The sequence below is a fragment of the Salmo salar genome, chromosome 29 (assembly GCF_965601325.2).
Source record: "Salmo salar chromosome 29, fSalSal1, whole genome shotgun sequence".
In the NCBI taxonomy this organism is placed as follows: Eukaryota; Metazoa; Chordata; class Actinopteri; order Salmoniformes; family Salmonidae; genus Salmo; species Salmo salar.
The window spans coordinates 19,591,192-19,612,193 of record NC_138319.1 but is presented as its reverse complement, the minus strand read 5'-3'; the positions used below and the strand labels follow the sequence as shown (position 1 = coordinate 19,612,193).

At 45.7% G+C, this 21,002-nt stretch overlaps 1 protein-coding gene across 2 annotated transcripts in view; it reads right to left on the bottom strand.

Annotated features, from left to right (window-relative positions):
• hecw1a (HECT, C2 and WW domain containing E3 ubiquitin protein ligase 1a) overlaps window positions 1–21,002 on the bottom strand; it is an 83,672-nt gene that overhangs the window by 31,801 nt on the left and 30,869 nt on the right. For both annotated transcript variants that reach the window (XM_045710956.2, XM_045710958.2), the window contains exons 7-10: window positions 18,088–18,257; window positions 4,805–4,947; window positions 2,789–2,889; window positions 704–2,224 (exon numbers count right to left, since the gene is read on the bottom strand). In XM_045710956.2, coding sequence (XP_045566912.1) covers window positions 704–2,224; window positions 2,789–2,889; window positions 4,805–4,947; window positions 18,088–18,257 — 1,935 coding nt within the window. The remainder of the gene's footprint in view (window positions 1–703; window positions 2,225–2,788; window positions 2,890–4,804; window positions 4,948–18,087; window positions 18,258–21,002) is intronic.

The following is a 21,002-nucleotide window of genomic DNA, read 5'->3' as shown; positions in this document are numbered from 1 at the left end:
ATGTGTGTGTGATGTGGGATGCATGTGTGTGGGGAAGCCACACACACACGGGTCATCACAACAAACAAAAAGACTGTTGTGAAATTGGGGGTAAAACGCACAACAGCGGGGGTATGTGCTTCCCATTGCCTCCTTTCTCGACCCACGGTGCACTGCTCTTTTAAAAGGCAAAACAATGATAATCACAATCATGGGGGATGGTTCGGTTGGCATTCACTCGATTCACGGCAGTGGGGGTTGGGGGGAAGATAATTAGAGCGACACTGACAGTGCTCACGCACCTGAATGTGGGGGGAAGAAACAACAGGGCTCCCTGTGCAACACACTAATGGGCAGCCAGGCCTGTCACAGCGGAGGCTATGGACTCGATAACAGACCTCTCCTGTACTCTCTCTATCAATAGACTATTAATGGTGAGGAGGAGGCCTTGTTTCTTAAAATAAGGTTCTGTGTATAGTAAGTTAGAATTATTGTGGTGCAGTTGTTGTACAGTGTAATCGTCACAAGGCAAGAGTGTAGAGTAGTCATGCAAAAATAGAAATGTCACCTTTGAATGGAGACGTTAAGAGTGTCGTTTTCACTTGTTATTCTGGGTATGTTTTTATCACATTTGCTAAGCTTGACCTGGTCTCAGGTTCTGAACAGGGTAAACACACATTTGCCTGGTGTATCAGTTAGCAAGTGACTATGAAGAGCATCTCACCTCCTGCTGTCCTATCGCTAGGCCCGGCCACCGGCGACTCCCCGCTCTCCCCTCTCGTCCCCTCCTCTGTCTCCTCCCTCCATTCTGCTGTCGTCCCATCGCCGCCAGGGTCCCTGGTGTCGGGGCTCTGGATGGAGTCAGGCACCGACTCAAAGGCGCTGTTCTCCTCCTCTTCCTCCTCTTCGTCCTGTGAGGAGAAGACGGTGCTCTCTGAGAGGCGTGTGCTGTCCACCGACGACAGCCGTGTGTGGCTGCAGGGGCGGTTGCGCCCCTCGTAGCCAGAGTTGCTGTAGCAGGAGGTGCTGTAACAACTGGTGCTGTAACAAGACGTGCTGTAGCAGGAGTTGTCGCACAACTCGCACTCGCTCCCCCTCACTCCCCGGCCGCCTCCGCCCCCTTCCGCCTCTTCGTTCTCCAGGCGTGGGTGCAGCGTCCTCCCTCCCCTCTCCCCTCCATCCAGGAGCTGGTTGAGTTCTGACAGGCGCTCGATGGACAGACTGCGGGGGAGGGTCCTACTACGACAGCAGGGGGCTGTGCACTCACGCACCTGGGAGGGGGACGCCAGGGATTGGGACGCGTCTCCCTCCTCCTCCTCCTCCTCCTCCCCTTCCCCCTCCTCCCCGTCCTTGGAGGTGGGTTTGATGGTCGGCTCCTCGGTAGAAGACCCTCCCTCCTCCTCCACCTCTTCCTCCTCCCCGCTGCCCTGCCGTTGGCGTGCTGAAGGCAGGCTGTGGAGGAGGTGGTGGATGCGGATGTAGTGGGTGCGCGGCGTCTCGGGGTCACCACACGATGAGGCGATCACCGTCTCCAGCTCCGAGACAGGCAGCGAGCAGGGCCTGTTCTTGCGCCGCAGGGCGCTCCGCATTGGAGGGGAGGCGCGGGCTGGGCAGCAACAGTCAACCCTCCTCGGTTTGGCTTCCACCACCACCTGCTGTCCCTCCTCCTCCACTACCTCCACTACCTCCTCAGCTGGCACAGGCCCCGTGGCTCCTTCCAATGGCTCCTCCACAGCAGTGGTAGGTTCCTCACTGTCCAAGTCCATCTCCACACCCTCTGGTTTAGTCTGCACCAGGGCCTCCCCTTCCTCCCCCTCCTCAGACAGGGCTTGAGCCTCCTGGGCTCCAGTCTCCTCCTCCTCCTCTCTCTCCTCCACCACTTGTTCAGCTGATACCTGCTCTTCTATCCCAGTCTGTGGGTCTGAAGAAGATACCTGCACCTCCCTAACTGTACTCTCCTCCATCTCAACCAGGGTGACCTGCTCCTCCACACCCTCCTCCTCCATGACATCGTCCCCAGGATGGGCCTCCTCTGTGAGGGAGATGTAAGCGAGAGTGGTGGAGGGCTCCGGGTCCTCCAAGTCTGGGGCTCCATCCAGGGGGAGTTCGGGTGTGTCGGGCCCCATGCTCAATGTGTCGTCGGCAGGGATCTCTGCTGGGGCGACTGGGTCCACCTGGTTCACCTCCAACTGGTCAGGGTCAGGGACCACAGGGCACTCCATGACGAGGGAGATGTCCTCGTCATCTGAAATGAGAGAGAACAATAAGTCACCTTACTGTCTTAGAATGGTGACTTGGGCACCCAATAAAACAAAATTGCTGACAAAGAGAAATTGCACTGTGGATTTTTACATTTACATTTTACATTTTAGTCATTTAGCAGACGCTCTTATCCAGAGCGACTTACAGTAGTGAATGCATACATTTCATTTTTTCTGTGCTGGCCCCCCGTGGGAATCGAACCCACAACCCTGGCGTTGCAAACACCATGCTCTACCAACTGAGCTACAGGGAAGGCTTTATGTGTAATTGTTTGAATAGTGGCATTGGCATAGTACAGGGATTTTTAACAGAAATGTGTTGGACTTTTAATCAGGACAATAATAGTACATGGAATGAATCAACAGTAATATTGTTCACATTAATCTCCACTGTGATCAATGTTCTTGACTATATCATGTGGGACATAAAAAATGCCTGGGTCTTATCGTGCTATTTCAATTTGATCATTGAGTAAAAAGGGACATAAATGTGATCTCGGTACTGATGTAAGAGAAGGTAAGGGTTCAAAGAAGGAAGTGCTTGTGACCTGGGTGAATTGAGGACATTATCTCAAATCTGAACTGCAGCTGTCCACTGACATGATCCGTAGGCAGCCTGCGGCCAAGAGAGTAGCTCACCACACGGTCCCTATAGTAAAGAGAGGGAGAGAGCGAGACATAGAGAGAGAGAGAGAGAGCGACGGACAGAGAAAGAGACGGAGAGAAAGACAGAGAGAAATGGCAAAAAAGACATGAGGAAAGAGAGATAAAAGAGAAAAGGGGAGATAATACAAAGTTAGAGAAAACACAAGCGAAGTAGAAAGAGACATTTAAAAGGACCAGACATACAGTACCAGTCAAAAGTTTGGACGCACCTACTCATTCAAGGGTTTTTCTTTATTTTTACTATTTTCTACATTGTAGAATAATAGTGAAGACCTCAAAACTATGAAATAACACATATGGAATCATGCAGTTACAATAAAAGTGTTAAACAAATTCTTCAAAGTAGCCATTCTTCAATGTAGTCACCCTTTGCCTTGATGACAGCTTTGCACACTCTTGGCTTTCTCTCAACCAGCTTCATGAGGTAGTCACCTGGAAGGCATTTCAATTAACAGGTGTGCCTTGTTAAAAGTCTTAATGTGTTTGAGCCAATCATTTGTGTTGTGACAAGGTAGTGGTGGTATACAGAAGATAGCTCTATTTGGTAAAAGGCCAAGTCCATATTATGGCAAGAACAGCTCAAATAAGCAAAGAGAAACAACATTCCACTTTAAGACATGAAGGTCAGTCAATCCGGAACATTTCAAGAACTTTGAAAGTTTCTTCAAGTACAGTCGCAAAAACCATCAAGTGCTATGATGAAACTGGCTCTCATGAGGACTGCCACAGGAAAGGAAGACCCAGAGTTACCTCTGCTGCAGAGGATAAGTTAATTAGAGTTAACTGTACCTCAGATTGCAGCCCAAATAAATGCTTCATAGAGTTCAAGTAACAGACACATCTCAACATCAACTGTTCAGTGGAGGCTGCGTTAATCAGGCCTTCATGGTCGAATTGCTGCAAAGAAACCACTACTAAAGGACACCAATAATAAGAAGAGACTTGCTTGGGCCAAGAAACATGAGCAATGGACATTAGATCGGTGGAAATCTGTTCTTTGGTCTGATGAGTCCAAATTTGAGATTTTTGGTTCCAACCGCCATGTCTTTGTGAGACGCAGAGTAGGTGAACGGATGATCTCCGCATGTATGATTCCCACTGTGAAGCATGGAGGAGGAGGTGTGATGGTGTGGGGGAGGGCTTTGCTGGTGACACTGTCAGTGATTTATATAGAATTCAAGGCACACATTACCAGCATGGCTACCACAGAATTCTGCAACGATACGCCATCCCATCTGGTTTGTGCTTAGTGGGACTATCATTTTTTTTCCAACAGGACAATGATCCAAAACATACCTCCAGGCTGTGTAAGGGCTAATTGACCAAGAAGGAGAGTGATGGAGTGCTGCATCAGATGACCTGGCCTCCATAATCACCCGACCTCAACCCAATTGAGATTGTTTGGGATGAGTCGGACCTCAGAGTGAAGGAAAAGCTGCCAACAAGTTCTCAGCATATGTGGGAACTCCTTCAAGACTGTTGGAAAAGCATTCCTCATGAAGCTGGTTGAGAGATTGCCAAGAGCGTGTAAAGCTGTCATCAAGGCAAAGGGTGGCTACTTTGAGGAATCTGAAATATTAAATATATTTTGATTTGTTTAACACTTTTTTTGGTTACTACATGATTCCATATGTGTTATTTCATAGTTTTGATATCTTCACTATTATTCTACAATGTAGAAAATAGTAAAAAAAAAAGTAAAAAATCTTGAATGAGTAGGTGTCCAAACTTTTGACTGGTACTGTACAGTATATACATAACATTTCATACGACCAACATACAAACTGACATAAGGCTGTCCACACAGTCCACACAGGGGACATAGAGCTCTAGTAGGGTCTGATGACCCAGTAGGCCTGAGTGTGTGGAAGTGGCTGTGGTCAGGTCAAGTGACCTACCCGATGGCGTGTTTCTCCAGTAGCCTCTGCACCGGCATGGACAGCTTGCCCAGGAAACGTTTGATGATGGGCCGGCTCTTAGCAAACTTGTCCTTCACCTCAATCTCCAGCACGTCCGTAGGCAGAGATACAAAGCTGAAGCGCTGCAGACAGAAATAGGGAGAGGAGAGGAGAGGAGAGGAGAGGAGGGAGGGAGAGGAGAGGAGAGGAGAGGAGAGGAGAGGAGAGGAGAGGGAGAGGAGAGGAGAGGAGAGGAGAGGAGAGGAGAGGAGAGGAGAGGAGAGGAGGGAGGAGAAGGTATATTATGTTAGTGCCCATGGGTTTACTGATAACATCACTTGATTGGTAACACTCTATTATACGTTAATGCCATTTACTGGGTATTTTTTCCAAGGAATTATATGGTAAATCAGGTACTGACATCATAATGACATAATAACTTCTATGTGGGTTTCTGTCACGCCTGCTTCTGCACTTCCCCCCTGGAGCTCGAGGGCGCCAGGCTCCCCAGCATTGCGCACTCCTGCCATCATCATTAATGCAGAAGCCATCATACGAAGCATCGGGGAGTGCTGACGTTCTGGTTGGTGGTGACGTCGGGTCCGTGGCCCGACACCGATGTAACCGGGGGTGCCTAAGCCGGCTCGTCGGGCTGTCATGCCCTAGCTGGCTCGAGAGGTTTCTTGCCCCGGTTGGCTCGAAGGCGCCCATCCCACGTCAGGCCTCAGCCGGATCGTCAGGTTTTTACACCAAGCCGGCTCCTCAGGCTGCTATGCCTCTGCAGGAACATCGGGCTCCCACGCCTCAGCTGGATCGTCAGGCTCCTATGCCTCAGCCAGCTCGCCAGGCTCTCACGCCTCTGCCGGTTCGTCGGGGTTTCACGCCCAGCCGACTTGTTCAGCGCCCATGCCTCAGCCCGCCCGTAAGGCTCGCCCACGTGGAACGCCAGGTGGCGCCCCTAGAGAGGGCAGGGGGGGGTACTGTCATGCCTGCTCCCGCACTTCCCCCCCTGGCACTCGAGGGCACCAGACTCCTCAGCATTGCGCACTCCAGCCATCATCATTACGCACACCTGCCTTCCCCCGTCACGCGCATCAGCGATTATTGGACTCACCTGGACTCAATCATCTCTGTCATTACCTTCCCTATATCTGTCTGGTTCCCCGCCCTGTTCCCTGCTTCTGCATTGATTGTCCTATGTCCTTATATACCCGTGTGCTAGCGCTGGCTCTGTCTGGTTTCATGTCTGTTCCCAATTAAGTGTTTGACTCCCCGTACCTGCTTCTCAACCCCGGCGTCGGTCCTTACAGGTTTCTTTATGATTCATTTATACACACAACTCTATGTACCATTAATTTCATTCAGACTTGTTTTTCATGACCATTCATGGTGTTATCAATAGATCTATTAGGAATAGCAGGAGACAGTGTATCTTTGTTAGGTATGGCTTCTCATTGATGAAACCTTCAAAAGCACATTAGCTTTTCATTATTCTCTTGATTACAGCTAATTTACACTGAAATAAAGAGCCTTTATCAAGGTCAAAACGGCAGCATTGCCTTCTCCGATTTAACCAACATTTCTATAGCTACTTAATTGCACTGTTCCCTGATTACTAGACCTATTATGACCATACTCTAAATATTTTATAATTTTTTAAATATTAAAGGACAATGGAATGTATAGAAATCTTATGGAGTTTAGAGCTTGGATTAAGTAATCAATGTATGATAACATTGGATCTTGAAGGATAAGATCTTGAAATGTGCATTCCCTCTCCCTCTTTCCCTTACTACCTTTATCTCTTTCTCTCATTCCTTCACTACCTTTTTCTATATTCCTCTCCTCCCTTCCTCTCCCTTCCTCTCTCTCTCCCCCTCCTTCCCTCAAACCATTTCTATATCTCCTTCCTTGCATTTCTCTCCTTCCCTGTCACGCCCTGACCATAGAGAGCCCTTGGTTCTCTATGGTGTAGTCGGTCAGGGCGTGACTAGGGGGTGTTCTAGTTCAATATTTCTATGTTGGTGTTTTGTATGGTTCCCAATTAGAGGCAGATTGTAATCGTTGCCTCTAATTGGGGATCATATTTAGGTAGCCATTTCTCCCACTTGTGTTTGTGGGATATTGTTTGGTTTTGTGCTTGTTGCACCACGTAGTCACGTTTTGTTGCTTGTTTATTGTTTTGTTGAAGAAGTTTCACTGTAATTAAATATGTGGAACTCAACACACGCTGCGCCTTGGTCCGTTTCTTATCAGCACCGTGACATTCCCTCACTCTCTTTTTTCTTTGACTCTCTATGTTGCTCCGTTCCTCTCCATGTCTGGGCTGTCTCTGCTGCTGTCCGTGGTGCTGAATGAACCAAGGCCGGCGGCAGCAGAATCTGAGCGCTGTCCAAGGTGCTTAAACGCCCTCTCCCTCAGCCAAGAATCAGAGAGAGAGAGAGTGCCTTGAACTCCATCCAAACGCTAGAGAGACCGGAGGAGCATCCTGCCCAGTGAACAAGCCAGATAAAAGGCACCAGCTCTGCAGCTGCAGAAACTAACTGGAGTTTCATTGTAGAGCTTTGGTGGATTTGAAATGTACATAGGAGATGTAATGTGTGTGTGCAGTGTACCAGAGCACGGGTAACCATTGGGTGTACTATAACAGGGTTTGTGATGTTTAGTCCTCTGTGAAAGTGGATTTGCTGTGGTGCGTTCAATCAGTTACAGGTCAGTAGAAGAAAAAATGGCCTTGGCGTGGAGGACGGTTGGATGGGAGCACCTTGAAAGTGACCACCCGACCGGTTCATGGTTCCAGGGCACTGTTCCACTACTAGCCTGCTATCAGATTTCAGCTGCAGTGCCAAAGTGGAATACGCTGCTTTGGTTGATCTGCTTTCTGCTGCGCTTGAGTTGCTACTCGCACTAAAGACAACAACGAAGCCACTGATTCCTCCATGCACTGGCCTAGTTAATGTCCCTCATCCCCCCCCTCCCTCTGCACCACCCCTTAAAATCCAATCTGTAGCAGCTGAATGTAATTTGCACCCAGCAGTGTCTCTCCCTCTCCCTCCGCCCCACGGCTTTGTCATCCTCAGCGCTCCGTTTTAATTGAATTGAAAAGTACAGCTCTTTCCTGTGTCGGAGAAGATAGAGACAGAAAGAAACATACACATAGTTCCACAAGCACACTATGCACTGAGCAAGAAGAGGCTTCATAGCCCATGTGAGAATGTTTTAGCCTGAGACCCCTTTCTCTGTGAGTTTGACCAATAACCACTACACAAACAAACAAGATAGCTACAGGCCCACCAAAATAGATGCTGGGAGTATTCAAGGATAAACGAAGACAGACAAATGAAGGAAGGAATAGGATAGAAGCAAAACTCAATCCATGTTTGCCTCAGTGTACTATCTGATGTGCAGGCTTTTTGTTTTCCCAATGATGGTAAATAAATAATGTCCATAGTATAGGTCATATATTTGGGTTGAATGAATCTCTATCGGAAGAGAGCTATAGATTTAAATTACAGTAAAGTAGAGCATATTGTGTGTCGTGACTCGTGAGTCATGACGATGCCTGCATACGTGCAAATCCATTTCCCATCCAGCTCTGCATTCCTCTGGCCTGCGGCCATCTGGGAGACTACTGCAGTGACTAAGCTAAGCACAGCACCTACTGTACAGTACAGTAAAGATGGTTGGCTGGCTATGGAATAGCCTCAGGCGTATACAGTTCTGTAGTATTATTGAGCCATACTGCTGAACCAGAGATGCTAAGCTAAGCTAACCTACCAGAAAACAAAAACATCCCTCTGTAGAGCAAAGTTCACAAAATTGTTTGTTGTCACTTAAAGCCTGGCCAGGGTGGTTAACCATTAAGATGGATCCCCTCAAGTAAACCTCCCTTCCTAATTTACAGGGTGCTGTGGAGGAACTGAGGAAACGAAAACATGCTCCGTGCTAGCTATCATTAGCCTACAGCCTCGCACAAACTTCATAAAGGGTAAACAAACCAAGCCACTTGAGAGAATACAGAAGTGTTTGCTGTGTTCAAGTGCCAGGAGCGAAGGAAATGCTTTGGTGGGATGCACAGAGTGAGTCATTCTCCCAGTTCCAAGCCGTCATATCACTTCTCGACTTTAATAAAGCAAAGTGTTAGCATACTGAGTGTTCGTGTAGCTTCCCTGATTAGCATGATTAGCGGGAGTGGCTGTCTCCCTCAGGTTCAGAGAGCAACACTGTCCCACAGTGGGGGGAAACTGAACGCACTCAGTGGTCCCAGTGATAATCGTGTTAGCCAAATAGTAGCAGCACACTCCAAAAATGCTAGGTCAGGGGCCGTTGCACTATTCTGAATGAATCCCAAATTAAAGCCAACTCCTAGAGCCAGCAGTTACATTATATATACAAAAGTATGTGAACACCCCTTCAAATGAGTGGATTTGTCTATTTCAGCAACACCCATTGCTGACAGGTATGTAAAATCGAGCACACAGCCATGCAATCTTCATAGACAAACATTGGCAGTAGAATGGCCTCACTGAAGAGCTCAGTGCCTTTCAATGTGGCACCATCATAGGATGCCACCTTTCCAACAAGTGAGTTCCTCAAATTTCTGCCCTGCTAGAGCTGCCCCAGTTATATAGATGTTCCTGAGTGGCGCAGCGGTCTAAGGCACTGCATCTCAGTGCTAGAGGTGTCACTACAGTCCCTGGTTCAAATGCAGGCTGTATCACATCTGGCCATGATTGGGAGTCCCATAGGGTGGCGTCCGGGGTAGGTCGTCATTGTAAATAAGAATTTGTTCTTAACTGACTTGCCTAGTTAAATAAAAAAGTTAAAAAAAATGTAAGTGCTGTTATTGTGAAGTGGAAACGTCTAGGAGCAACAACGACTCGTGAAGGCGTGAAGTTGTAGGTCACACAAGCTCACAGAACGAGACCGCTGAAGTGCATAGCATGTAAAAATCGTCTGTCCTCGGTTGCAACACTCACTACTGAGTTCCAAACTGCCTCTGGAAGCAACGTCAGCACAAGAACTGTTTGTCGGGAGCTTCATGAAATGGGCTTCCATGGCTGAGCAGCCGCACACAAGCCTAAGATCACCATGTGCAATGCCAAGTGTTGGCTGGAGTGGTGTAAAGCTCGCCGCCATTGGACTCTGGAGCAGTGGAAATGTGTTCTCTGGTGATGAATCACGCTTCACCATCTGGCAGTCTGATGGACGAATCTGAGAACACTACCTGCCCCAATGCATAGTGCCAACTGTAAAGTTTGGTGGAGGAGGAATAATGGTCTGGGGCTGTTTTTCATGGTTCGAGCCTTCCCAGAAGAGTGGAGGCTGTTATAGCAGCAAAGGGAGGACCAGCAACATATTAATGCCCATGATTTTGGAATGAGATGTTTGACGAGCAGGTGCCCACATACTTTTGGTAACGAAGTGTACCTTACTGATAGGAAGAAAACGGACCAGAGTTAAATATGTAATACAGATCCAGGTCCAAACCAGGTAGGAAAACCAAAAACAGCCCACAATAGTGACATTTAGAAGTATTTCTGTCCTTCTAACTTCTGTTAGCTGACAATCTCACCAGACACTACTCAGCAAACTGGGAATATTGACAGAACATTAGCTAATATTCCCCTTTAAGTTCTAGTTAGGGATTTAGCTAACAGTATTACGATAACATCCCAAAAACATTCGGCGAATGTTTTTGATAACCAAATCTTTATATACGTTAAAAAAATATTTTTTGAATGAAATATCCTCGGAATGTTCTCCTAACATTCACTAAAGTGTTGTGCACAACATCTTTACCAACCACCACAGATAACACAATGTACGTGATATAGCGACATGGCATTTTCATTTCATTAATAAGACATTTGAACAGAATTTAATTATTTAACTGTATTTTTTACACTTTATGTTAACAATCTGGGGTTTAAACCTGCACGATTTTATCCTCTGCGCCACCAGGGAGGCCAGTCGTGTATATAGCCATGGCAGTATGGTCAATCAGGAATCCCATGCTTCGTTTTTTAGCCTTCTTAGACATAACCAACCCAGGGAAATACTGGTCACTGAGTTATTCACCGTCACGTCACCCATCCTCTTTATATGCTGCATACTTCTGGTCCATATTTACAAAGTATCCAAGACTATGAGTGCTGATCTAAGATCAGATCATGAAAAATAAGCCAAGGGGGACCTTATCAAATGTCAAGAAGTATGAATTATATCAGGTGTGTTTTTCAAAGTTGAACAGTCAATTTCTATACAATGTTAATTTTTTTACATTTAGTCTAAATTCTGCATTTGACTGGATTTATAAATCTGGACAAAAACGAAGACATCCTCTCTTTTAGTAGAGTATACTGTATCTGAGCCTCAATTTCTTTTTTTTTGGATGGGGGGGGGGGGGGGGGGACATGGTGAAAGAATAGTTGGGATTGAACCTGCAATCTCCAGATCTGCAGTGAGATTATTAGCCTACTGTGCTGACAGGGGATAACTGTGGCGGAAGACCATTTTTGAGCTATTAAAATGTTCCCATCCGCTTCATACGCTGTCTACTTCTAACACTTTGTGATTTTCTTTCTTCATCACGTGTTGAAAGTCTTGTCACGTCTAAGAACGTTAAAAAGGTAGCACGGAATTCCTGATTGACCACACCGGCATGGCTACACACTGAGGAAAGAAGATGTAAAGCGGAAACCACAGGTAACGGCGTAAAAATCAGAGAGTAGAGAGCTTCAATTCACAGACACTGCACAGCGTATGCCTGCTTAACTGTCACCAGAATCCATAGTAAACAGTCGCGTTTGTTACGTTCACTATGTAGCCCTTGTGAATTATCGTTGTGTGTTCCTTTTGACTCACCTTACGTGTCCTACGGGAGCCACCGTACCTGCCTCCTGTTATGTTGGCTCACGAAGAACGCGAGGAGAGTTTGCTGGGTACGTGCTGAGCAACAATAGCAGAAATCATCAACTGAGTGCCTACAAACGGATTAACCCTTTCTCCCGTCCAGCCATTAACATTGCTGTGGTGTTCGGTGAGTCAGTGTGTGGCAATGCTCAGAAGGCATGAACGGCATGCTCTGTGCCTCATCAGGGGTTTGATGATGAAATGCCTTTTGCAGAGTCAGACAGGCCTGCTTAGTCAAGCGCTAAGGTAGCTACAGCTACAGTACGCGCCCAGTCCCGCCTCAGGAGGTACCAAATATGCCAGGCGAAATAGAGTGTGACAGGGGCTAAATACTACGGCACGGCCAGAGTGAGAAAGATTAGCCTGAGCCAGGGACAGGTCACGGGCTTGATTCATGATTGGGCCATCAGGACTGCATCACATTTTAAGCACTTCCCAAAAGACACAAAATGGAGGGATGGTATAGGACACTGCTATAACAGGGTGATATAGCCACAAAGATTGAAAGGATATGTACTGTATGTATATCCTATATGCTGTACATAAAATATACAGCACAGCAAACTAGTTTTATGGCATCATCAATGCTTACTGTTCCACTTCACAGGGCATAACATGCAACTTTTTTTCCTTCAATATGCACAAATGACTTCCTTAACACGTTCACCGAAATGTGACTGCTAAATCAATTATTCACACTGTGTGTGTGTTCCCTCCCTTTAAGTGCAGTCACCGAGAGGGAGAGAGAGGAGAATGACAGATCTCACATTACATCTGCATTGTTGGTGCATTAAACCTTGGACGAAAGGACACCCATCTCCACCACAGCTTGTGAGAGGCTACTCTTCATAGCCTCACCAGCAACAACCCATGAAAGGGAGACACCATGTCGACCACATGAGCTGCTGCAAAGCATCAGTGTTACTGTCTGTCTGTCTGTCTGTCTGTCTGTCTGTCTGTCTGTCTGTCTGTCTGTCTGTCTGTCTGTCTGTCTCTCTCTCTCTCTCTCTCTCTCCCGTCTCTGTCTCTGTCTCTGACTCTGTCTGTCTCTCTCTCTCTGAGCGGGTGTGAGTTATGGCCACATGTATGACATGGCAGGCAGTATATTTCATTGGCGGCAGGGCTGTAAATCCTAAAGGACTTTTATGGCTGTGGAGATGACACCGACAGGAAGAGGGAGAGTGTGTAACAGTGATTACAGGAAAGCTCCACTAGTCCAGCATAGTCTGCAGTGCAGAAAGACAAATTCGGTAAAAAATTGGTCCACAAAAGCAGGATCCAAATTAGTCTACTTGGGAAGAAGCTCCAAGGTATACAGATGACGATTCCAAATGAGTCCACTCACTGAGAAATTCATCTATGGTACCAGGGGCGGAAATCCCGGGGGGGACGGGGGACACACGACCCCCCCATCCTGGGAAAAATATGATTTGTCCCCCCCAATATATCACTGAAACATAACTATGTAATTTAAATAATATTAATAATACGCAATGAAAGCAATTGTGCTGATTATAGACACTTAATAGCGCGTTTTTAAGTTTCAAAAGATTGCAACCCCCCCACCCTTTGCCTCACAATGGTTTGATCCACTGCCAGTTCCTTAGCTTGCTAGGTAACAGAGAGGTCGTATCTACTGTCTGAAAGGCACTCAATACACGTAACTGACGTGAGGTTAATCCAGTCAATCGCGCACACACACTAGCTGAATATGCAGAGCTAGCGCGCAAATATTAACTATTAAGCTAGCTAGTACCTATTCCATTTATGTGGCGTCGTCAAAGATGGAATCAGCATGCAGATGATGTAAGTTAGTGCTTCAAAGTCCCTGTGATAAGGTTAGCGATAAACTGAAATCCAAACTGAACAGAATTACACTCTCTTCTACCATTGTCTTAAATATATTTAATGGTCTCGTTGCAAAAGCTAAATTGTCGCAAGGGAACTTTTATTTATTTATTTTATTTCACCTTTATTTAACCCGGGTAGCAAAGATTATAGCAAACACCACTGAAACGGAATTGGTGCTCGCTAGCTTTGCAAATTCAGCTATTGTTGGAAGCCAGCCAATATGAAATAAACTATTAAAATTACAAAAGGTTGCAGCATATGTTGTGTAAATGGTGAACTCATACAGCTGTCAACTCTTGTCATTTTAATCCGTTTCACATTTACTAGCTACCTTTTAGATCAAAGCCCAAATAGAATGATTGAAGATGATAGAAGCCCATCTCCTACTGTAAATAACCTACACACTGCGTGTGTAGCCAGCCAGCCAGCCAGGTAGAAAAATGGCAGAAAAATAGAAGACGGACATCAGAGTATTTTTCAATACACCAAAACGCATAGTAAGAACCCTAGTAGCCTAATATCTCAAAGACTAGTTGATAAAATGTTCATAAGAAAGAAATGAAATTCTAATGGAAATGTTTCACAATGATGTCATTAGGCAGAGCAGGCAACAGATGGCACACAGACAGCAGAGTTGGGGACAGATATGCAGGGACAGACTGGCAGAGACAGGGAGTCTCAGGTAAGTTTGTTGAGTCTTTGTTTGGCAACATTATGAAAGGTTCTCAATTTTTTTGACTTGTAAAATAGGAACATAATTGGAAAATGCCATGGATACCCCCACTCTCAACTTAAACTGGTGACTGAACTAAGATTTGTTAAAGGCAATGGTATTGCTGTTGTGATTAGTTGTGTAGTTTTGGGTACCGGTAGTTAGAAGTATGGCAAACACCTTATTTCTTTGGTTCCTCAATATACATTTACCATATTACAATGTAGGCTATGTTTTACAGCACTACTTTTAGTGTCCCCCCTCAGGAATTGCTCTTGAGAAAATGTCATGTAATTGTCCCCTCCAAAGTTGATATCAGATTTTCGCCAATGTATGGTACAGAAGGTGCAGAAGGAAGTGGGTCGTTGGTGTGCATATAGACAGCATGGGTAGTCAGCATGGGAGCACTGTATTGATGTTATAGTTACAGTCTGTGGGGAGATAGCAGATGTCACTGACATGGCCCCCATGGAACCAATTCACTGAAGGGAATCAAAAAGGGATGGGGATATCTTTCCCATTCCTCTTGCACTGACCAGGGTTCCATATTTCCATCAGAGTTCATCTCTTCGCCTCTGCTCTCCGCCTCTTGAACACTAATTTGCTCCATCTCTCGCTCTCTCCCCATCTCTCTCTCCCCATCTCTCTCTCCCCCATCACTCTCTCTCTCTCTCCATCTCTCTCCCCATCTCTCTCTCCCTCATACCTCTCTCGCCCATACCTCTCTCCCCCATACCTCTCTCCCCCATACCTCTCTCCCCCATACCTCTCTCCCCCATATCTCTCTGCCCATCTCTCTCTGCCCATCTCTCTCTCTCCCATCTATCTCTCTCCCCATCTCTCCCTATCCAGTCTCTCTCTCCAGTCTCTCTCTCCCTCTGCTCCACCATAGATCTGTCTAACAGGGTGCCACATAGAGTCATATCAGGGTGCCACTCACGTTATCAATCCCTCATATTGTCACGTTCACAGTCCTCAAACTCCCTGTCATAGATCAGCCAAGGCGCAGCGTGCCGGTAATTCCACCTACTTTATTAGTGAAACCGAAACTCTGAAACAGGTGGAAAACGTGACGTTCTGGGGCTGCTCACAGGCAGCTACACAAAAACAATATCCCACAACTCAAGGAGGGAAAAAGGGCTGCCTAAGTATGGTTCCCAATCAGAGACAACGATGGACAGCTGCCTCTGATTGGAAACCACACTCAGCCAAAACAAAGAAATAGAAAAACTTGATTGCCCACCCCACATCACACCCTGACCTAACCAAACTAGAGGAAAATAAACGTCTCTAAGGTCAGGGCGTGACACATATCACATTCATGTGCATCAGTGACTTGATGGGACAGACAGAATGCTAACGCCATCTGTTCTGAGAGAGTCTAAACACCCTTTCAAAACCTGTTGCAGTTGACACCAACCGAAAGGTTGCTGGTTTGAATCCCAGAGCTGACTAGGTGAAAAATCTGTCTGTGCCCTTGAGCAAGGCACTTAACCCCAATTGCTCTGGATAAGAGCGTCTGCTAAATGACAATACAAATACTGCAAGGGGCCTGAGTGTCACCCATTCGTTCTTTGTATTACACCCATATTTCAAATCGGGTGGAGAGTGAGAATGTGGGTCGCCACCAAATGAACACCCCCACATTTGTAATGGAGTCCAGACCAACTAAGTTAGTGGGATAAGGTGGTAATGCACTACATGTAGAAAATTAATGAAAGGGGTTGTCTTCCATAACATGAAGATGACAAGATATTACTTTAACGCTTACCTTCTATTTGAGGTGAAACACATGTGGGATTGAAAAAACAAACAAAGGGAAGCAATTACTCCTAAAACATACCAGGTCAGATTCTTTTTCATCGCAGTTCCATTTTGAAATAAATGCATTACTGAAAATGTAAAGGCATACGGTGCTTTTTCACACTGTCAAAGTCACCCAGTGAGTTCCACAGATGCTGTGTGTTCTAGCTATGTGGGGTTTGGCTCGGTGCCATGGTCCTCCCTCGCCTCAGTGCTGGGGGATACACGGGCCAACCCACAAGGACACTGTGACGTAGATACAGGAAGTCCGTTCACTCTGTCACACGAGAACCGCACAGTAGGTAGTGAGGAGACAGAGAGGAACTCCTTAGCACACATGCGCACGCGTGTATGTGTACACACACGCACTTACACACACACACACCTACGCTGGCACACACATTCTCTTTCGGCTCTTCTGTAAGCCGGCAAAAATCACCAGTCAGTGTAACTGTGACATAAAAGGTAACTTTGACAAATACACAATATAATAATCAATCCACCAATAAATTAGTCAATCAATGAATATCTAATGGTTTGTTTTCTGGAGTTGGCTCATTGATCACAAATTGCTAGAGTGTAAGCCTGAGACTTCTCTTGTACAGACTACAGACTTAACAAAGTGTTACGACAAAATGGAGGGAGCAGAACGGTATGCGTTGAGAGCTGAAGTTTAACTGTTCAAAGGAAACTCAGCGGCAGCATCAAGGAACCCACAAAGACGTTGCTTCCCAGGGGCTCCCCTTTTCAAGTCTCTCTCTCTCTGCTCCGCGCGAAAAAGAGAAATAATCTCAATGTCAGACACGAGTCCTCGACAAACACACAGCGACACTGCAGCTTTCCCAATGAGCTGTGTTGCGGTAACGCACAGCAGGCCAATGAAACGTCTGACAGCAGTCCCAAACTTCTCCACCTTGATCCTGCTTTTTTCCCCCTTCCGGGACTTTGTTCAATGACAAATCCTTACTTTGGAAAAGTACCTTTGTTCTGGTGTGGACAAACATTTTGTTCCTAACCAAGTAGGTAAACTGAGCATGCACAGTATACAAACTAAGACAAAAAAATAGGTGGGGGAAATAATAATATCCCACAGGCATGCACCTCACACCAAGGTTTGAGTCTTCCCCTATCTAGAATCCTTACTTTGCACAGAGCTTTGAGGCCACTGTGTCAAATGCATTTCCCCGGCCAGGATCAACATTCTCAAGAACAATGTCTGCTAGATGAATTAGATGTACTTGCCAAATACTCAGTGTAGCAGAGACAGACAGTCGAGGGGGACACAAAATAGGGACACTTCCCAACCTGTCTGACTGTAGCCTGTCACCAACATTCTCACAGTTCCTACACCTTACATCACTTTCTTCACCCTATTCATGTCATGCATTTCTCAGATTTGCCTTTCAAAATGGCAGGTTCCCCCAAGCCCTGAGTTCAGTCATGTTCACAAAAGACATGTGTCAGGGTAGAATTAAATCCCCTTAACAGACTCACGACGCCATAGAGGATCCATCGACGCTGACCAAGATCTATTAAGGATGAACGCATTATCATTATCGAGTCAGAGTCAACACAGGGACAGGGAGGGAGAGGGCAGGCTTGTCCTCAGCTGTATGGCTCTAGAGTCTAGTGAACTAAACCAGGCCAAATGGTCACAGACACAAGGTCTTAACCATATAAAGGTCTGTAATAAAACTGATTTGGAATGGAACAGCATTGAAGTACTCAACAATCAACCAAGGGTATAAGCTATTTTCACGTCTACCTCCATTCTATATTGTATAGTGTGTGTATTGTTTTGTGACGTACACGTATAATGCTTTTCCCTTGCTGACGTCTTGCCATACCTCCCTGGGTTCAAACCTGAAGACACTTGAATAAACTGTGACACTGTCACAGAAACAAGGTACAGTTTCTAGAATACCCAGAGACCACTAGCAACCCTAGACCACTGTCAACCCTAGACCACTGTCAACCCTACCAACCCAGCAGTCAGACTCACCTCTCTCTGCCAAACAGGGTTGATGGTGTTACAGACAATGCGGGAGCGTTTCTCCTGGCCGTGGTGGGGCAGCGCGGGATAGAGGCTGTGCTTGCCGGGCTGGATGGCGATCTTCAGGTAGGGGTCAGGGTTGAAGAACATGCCCTTCTTCAGCCCCACCGCTTGGACATCTGAGAGAGAGAGAGCGAGAGAGAGTCATATAGACTGTATTCTGTAGTTTGAAGGGATGTAACTATATTCTCTCTAAATATTCCCTCTCCAGGATGGCAGGTAGCCTAGTGTTTAAGAGTGTTGGACCAGTAACGGAAAGGTTGCTGGTTCGAATCCCTGAGCAGACTAGGTGAAATATCTGTCAATGTTCCCTTGAGCAAGGCACTTAAGTCTAATTGCTCCTGTAAGTCAGACACAGTAAGAGTGTCTGCTACATTACTCTCAGATGTAAAGAAAAGGTTAGACAACATGGCTGACGTACAGTAAAAGCTGTTGGTTGGGCAAGAGAAACAGGAAAAAAAAAAGTGGGCCAGGAGATCCCCCCCTTTCAGACTGTAAGCGCTAGCTCCCTCTATTCCACTCCAATCAACCCCTCTGTCTGTCTGTCTGTCTGTCTGTCTGTCTGTCCGTCTTTCTTTAGTGTGAATAAATAGCGCTGTACATGCAGCACCTCTAGGGGGGTGACTGTGGTAGCAGACAAGGAGGACCAGGGGAAGGAGGGTTTGTGGATAATGGGGGACGGGGTACAGACAGCAGTCAACACTGGCCTGCTTGGTAGCTAAGTCGCTAATGCTCATATTTGTACCAGCATTTCTAAAGCAGTAGCAAGAGAGAAGTGGTTATGAATGAAATATATATGAGAACACGGCACAGTCAATGGCTAAAGACACACAGAGTGGCGGGGTCGAACAACGTATGTGCGTTAAAAGAGAGTGTGTGTAGCTTAACTGCGTGTGGTGAAATGTTAGTGCTCGTTTGGGGTATAGTTTCATTGTTTGAGGAAAGCTGGGATAGTGGCAACAGCTTTTACTCCAGGTAAGGGAGTAGTGGGCGGGAAAAGGAGGATACGTGAAAATACAGAATACGTTTCATCTTGTGGCGCCTCCCATTTCTCATAGTAACATCTATTAGCTGAACATTTACACAAATAACAGTTCTGGACTACTCTTCACATTATGTTGCCTTCTTACCATATAGTTACTCTATAAGTACTTCAATAACCAGAATGTACATGATGCAGAAAAATGGGTGAATTAAAACTGTGTTCAAATGACTAATATAGTTACTATGTAGATATATGTACTGTAACTACACCTTAATGCAAATTCCATATTATAACATACTAAAGTCCAAAGTGTGACCCCTTTATGTGCACGTGAAAGGATGGCCTTGGTTTCAGCTTCTCTTTAGAGAGCGACAAAAGGAAGGTAAATGTGGACCTGCGGCAGTCAAAGCCTTCACAGAGGACTCCTGAAGGGTTCCTGAAGATGAAAGCCTATATCGAACGCAGTCAGCGAATCAAACGTAGCATTCCAACAGGCATCTGAAAAACAGCTACATTTGGAAGGTAGCTCCAGATGCCCTATCCATAGCAATGTGAAAAATAGCTACAGTACAGATTGCCAGGGCATCAGTGACACTTGTGGGGGATGTTGAGCTGTGGAGGCATGGGCACAGTACAGTAGGGCCAGATACAACAAGCCCCAGGCAGTGCATGGGCGATTGGCTCTTAAAAGAGCACAACAACAAACACTTCCAAAATATAACTACACATTTGCTTTTAAAGAGAACTGGAAAGTGTACGTATAGCTAAGGACAAAGATACAGTTTATCCACCTACCAGAGAGAAAGGGAGAGAGAAACTGCATTGAAAGTTTTCGCCAATGCTCTTGCTCAAATAGATATAGACAAAATGCAAAGCTACAGACGCCTCCAAAATGTCAGTAGTGGTACCTTAACACTAGAACCGCCATGGGCCAATGGTCACTGACGTTTGATTTTGTAAAAATAAATAATAATAACTGCCCCCCAAAAAATTGACTTTTTGAAAATGTTTGTATTTTACACTGCACATTTGTCAGAATTTTGAAATCACAAAAAAACCATTTAGAGCCTTTTAACCTGTTTTTTTCACACCTATTCCCAACCTAACCCGCTAAGAAATGTGCTGTAGAACGTTGGTACCCAGCCAGGTGCTAAAGCCTCTCTCTCTCTCTCTACTCACTGAATGAATGACAAATGGATGAATGGGCCATAATTGTGCACCTTACTTCACAATTGAATTTAAATTAGGCCTAACTGAATGATAAGGAGGGTGAAGAGGTTGATTTAATTTAGTTTAGTGTAACGATGCGTTTGTTATGCCTATTTATCAGCAGCAAATCATTTGACAGCGCGCCTTTGGGGTTGATACCACTGTCTTTTACATTTTTCTTTGTAAAAAGAATCTGTTATGGAACTGTTTTATTTACCATAACTCTGATACTAATCAAATGTATTGTACGGGTAACAAAAACATTCTATGTGTTGCAATAGGCCTTTAGGATAATATAAAACATATCCTTGACTCTATCCAACTTGATGAGCGGGAAACAAACGATGCCAGTCAGCCTGCACAGCCGGCCCATCAAAACTACACCTAAACTATACCGAAACTAATTTCACACATAATAAAAGTTAGCCTGTAGACAAGTATCAGAAAGAGAATACCGTAAATTCCCGGACTATAAGCCGCAACTTTTTTCCCAGGCTTTGAACCTCGCGGCTTAAACAATGACGCGGCTAATATATGGATTTTTCCCTCTTTAAATTTGTTTTTCTCCAAAAAAACACATTCTGTGACGTGCTCAGTTTTTTGGCGGCATGAAGCTTTCATTAGACCAATGAAATTGCCGTCAAACAACTTTTTTGTTTACTGTTTAGAT